This window comes from Dipodomys ordii, unplaced genomic scaffold, assembly GCF_000151885.1.
Source record: "Dipodomys ordii isolate 6190 unplaced genomic scaffold, Dord_2.0 Scaffold69, whole genome shotgun sequence".
NCBI classification, from domain to species: domain Eukaryota; kingdom Metazoa; phylum Chordata; class Mammalia; order Rodentia; family Heteromyidae; genus Dipodomys; species Dipodomys ordii.
This window is the reverse complement of record NW_012267285.1, coordinates 1222217-1225900: the sequence shown is the minus strand read 5'-3', so window position 1 is coordinate 1225900 and position 3684 is coordinate 1222217. Positions and strand designations below refer to the sequence as shown.

The following is a 3684-nucleotide window of genomic DNA, read 5'->3' as shown; positions in this document are numbered from 1 at the left end:
CCCCCTGCCCCCCCCAACATCCTTCATCCCCCACTGGCTTTTCTCTGAAGAAGCCCGCCCTGAAGGGGGAGATGGGGGAAGACTGGAAGGGATGACTCCAGATGTGAGCGCCTGATGTGGGCTACCGAGTTCAACCTGGCTACTTGTAAAGGTGTCCTATGACCCTAAGCCACATCCCAGGGGCAAATAACCAAAGTAGGAGCATATCTCACACACACACACACACACACACACACACACACACATCTTCAAACCTCTACCAGCGTCTTCTCCTTGATTAATTTATAGATACATATATACACACATAAGTGTGTCTGTGTGTAAAACATCAGCAGGGCTCCAGTGGCTCCCGCCTGTCACCCCAGCTACTCAGGAGGCTGAGATCTGAGGCTCACCCTTCAGAAAGTCCGTGAGCCTCTTGTGAACTACCAAAAACGAAAAACAAGTTGGGAGGGGAGCTGTGGTTCAAGCGGTAGAGCGCCAGCATTGAGCCCAAAAAAGAAAAACTCGGCCCCCTGAGTTCCAGCTTCCAGGACTGGTTACCCCCCCCCAAAAAAAACCCAACTTTATAGAAGGGACCGTGTCCGGCAGCTTCCCTGTGGGGAAAGGCCTCTGCTTCTCGCCCAGCCGGCCATGTCTCCCTGGGGCACCACACATCTGGAAAGGCAGCGTTCGAACCCTGTGCCCGCGGTCCCTGCCGCTTGCTCAGGACTGAGATCCCCCGGATTGGAGAAACTCACCACAGGGTGCGGGGCCAGCCATGGTGTAGCTTCAGCCCAGACAGGGCCCCCCGAGGTCCCGGAGCCTGGCCGGCTCGGGGATGGGCTTATGCCGTCCTCGGGGCTAATTCCATCACGGCTCAGCGGAGGGTAGATGTGCCCGCCCCTGGCCTGCTGCCACTTCCTCCTCCTTCCCTGCCATCAGCCCGGCCTCGGCCCAGTCCCGGCTCGGGTGTGGAGGTCCCCTCCCCGCCCCGCCCCGCCCCGCAGTGATCGGGCTGGGGCCAGGGCCCACCGGCGTTTGCAGTGTTTACCCCAGCAGTAGCTCTTAACCTGGTTCAGGCGTGAGAACTCAGCCGGATTATCTCATGAACCGTCTGTCTGATTCGTTTCCAATCCTGCCCGCAAAGCTACCTTCCTGTGGGCCTATGAATGGGATCGTGGGGGGCGGGGGGACGACACCCCTGAAAAGGACACCTTAGACTCACACACACACACCGCCCTCACTCCTTCTCACCCGCACCTGCACACACCTCTCTCAAGATTAAAGCAGGAGACGGGGACAGAAAGGGGAGGGGTCATTACAGGCAGAAAGTGGGAGGTATTTTGGTTTTTTTTGGGGGGGGGGTCGGTCCTGGGGCTTGAACTCAGGGCCTGGGCGCTGTCCCTCAGCTCTTCAGCTCAAGGCGGGTGCTCTACCCCTTGAGCCACAGCGCCACTTCTGGTTTTCTGAGTGGTTTATTTGGAGATCAGAGTCTCAGGGCCTTTCCTGCCCAGGCTGGCTTTGAACCGCGATCCTCCGATCTCAGCCTCCTGAGTAGCTGGGATGATGGGCGGGAGCCACCGGCGCCCAGGTGAGTGGGAGGTGTTTTAAGACTCCCCGCCCCCCCCCAAAAAAAGACACACTAGGACCAGAGGTGCTATTTGCAGCCCCCCCACACCTTCCAGTGTATGCTTTGGCTCTTCTAGTGATAAGTTGGGGGGTCAGGATTGCCCCCAACGTCTCCCCATTTGCCCACGGCGTGGGGATAAGTATACAACACAGAAGGGGCCAAAGGGAAGCTGCGGGTGATATTCTGCCCCAACCCTGGGCTTTAATCCTCTTATTCTTTATCCAGCACCTTGAGGGGTTCCCCAAAGGCGCTGTTTGAACCCCAACAACGATTCTATAAAGTGAGGCGTAGCCTTGCACCTGTTTTATATGTGAAGATGTTATGACGTAAAAAATCAATGTCAGAGGCCAGTGGCGCACGCCTGTCATCCCAGCTACTCAGGAGGCTGAGAGCTGAGGATCTCGGTTCAAAGCCAGCCCGGGCAGGAAAATCTGTGAGACTCTGATCTCCAATGAACCACCAGAAAACAGCAAGTGGCGCTGTGGCTCAAGGGGTAGAGCGCTAGCCTTAAGCTGAAGAGCTGAGGGACAGCGCCCAGGCCCAGAGTTCAAGCCCCAGGACTGACACAAACAAAGTCAAGCAACTAAGACATGTCTCTAAGAGATGTCCCGGGCGGGCCCCTAAGCAGACGCTAGCCTGTGTCCTGCGCTTCGTGTCCCTCCCCTGCAGAGCCTTCTGCTTGTTTGCATCCTGAGAAGTTCCTCCACGTCTCTTCCATCCCATCCGCACAGGGAACAATCCCGCCATGGCTCGGCCAGTGCTTTCCTTTCTTGCTCTCTCCCTGGGTCTCGTGGCCTCTTTCCTCCAGAGGCACTGCGTTTGGGGGCCTCTTCGAAATGCAGTTTCCAACCAGGCGCTGGCGGCTCCCGCCTGTCATCCCAGCTACTCCGGGGGCTGAGAGCTGAAGATCGTGGTTCAAAGCCAGCCCCGGGCAGGAAGAGTCTGTGAGACTCTGATCTCCCAGGAACCACCAAAAAGCCAGAAGTGGAGGCATGGTTCAAGTGGCAAAGCACCAGCCTAAAGGGCAGTGTCCAGGTCCTGGGTTCAAGCCCCAGGACCAGCCCACACGCACGCACACGCGCACACACACACACACAGAGTCATTTCCCAGTGTGGCTTTTTCTTGACCATCATGAACATGTCTGCAGCCACCCACGCGGCCCGGGCACGGGCCATGGGTGGCTGACGGCTCTCCGTCTAGCTTCTCTGTGGCCAGGGGACACCTGGGCCCCGGGCAGTGTTAGGCCACCAGTCAGAAGAGTGACAACCAGCTCCGCACCTATGGATCTGGTTTCCTCCGGAGACAGACTTGAGAGGCTCCTCGGAGACGGGGAAAGAGGCGTGAGCCGAGAGATGACAGCCGCTGAATTATTAAGCAGTTACATAAAACTTCCATCTATCCGGCCTTCCCTCTACCCCGCTAAACGCCCCCACTGCACCTGCTCCTCACAACCACAGCCGTTTTCCTCTCTTGTGGCTTCTCTTTGAAGTAACCGAAACCTGGCCAAAATCTAAGGATGGAGCAATAAACTGGCCCTGCCTGTGGCAGCTGTGCAACGCTCAGCTAGTGTCCTGACTTCTCTGGGCTAATTCCATCTGCAGGAACGGGACGGAGTCTAATTCCACTCCAACTCCATCATGCCCAGAGTTGAGTCTCCCTGTCTGATTTCTCCAGACATCTAAGATCTGTGTCCCTGTGGGTCCATCCTCTCCCCCCCGCAGTCCGGGCTACCCTGTGGCGTGGCCGGGGAAGCCCTTCCCACAGCAGTCTAAGGAAGGGCGGTCTGTGGGTGCGCATGGCGGTGCTCGCGAGCGACCCGGGGCTGGGTGTGAGCGGGTGCTGCCCGCGTCCCTGCCTGCCGGGCACCGGCAGCGGGCAGAGCCCGAGGGAGACGGCCGTGCCCCGTGCACTGATGCTGACGTCCCCTGTGACTCAGTTTCCCCACCCTGATCCCCGCGGGCGGAGATCGCCCATTTTTCACAGCTCCCGGCTTCCAGATGAGGACACTGAGCCTGAGCACCAGGAAGGAGGCTGGTGGGGGCTCTGCGGCCTCGCTGGACGCTGTGCCCCG

At 58.6% G+C, this 3684-nt stretch overlaps 2 protein-coding genes across 2 annotated transcripts in view; both read right to left on the bottom strand.

The window, feature by feature from the left end:
• Positions 1–762, bottom strand: part of Ano2 (anoctamin 2, calcium activated chloride channel) — a 175206-nt gene extending 174444 nt beyond the window's left edge. Inside the window, exon 1 of the mRNA XM_013023597.1 lies at positions 741–762. Within this exon, the coding sequence (XP_012879051.1) occupies positions 741–762 (22 nt within the window). The remainder of the gene's footprint in view (positions 1–740) is intronic.
• Positions 763–3198: 2436 nt separating this feature from the next.
• The window catches only part of Vwf (von Willebrand factor), an 87460-nt gene continuing 86974 nt past the window's right edge, over positions 3199–3684 (bottom strand). The window contains exon 46 of the mRNA XM_013023596.1: positions 3199–3208. Coding sequence (XP_012879050.1) covers positions 3199–3208 — 10 coding nt within the window. The remainder of the gene's footprint in view (positions 3209–3684) is intronic.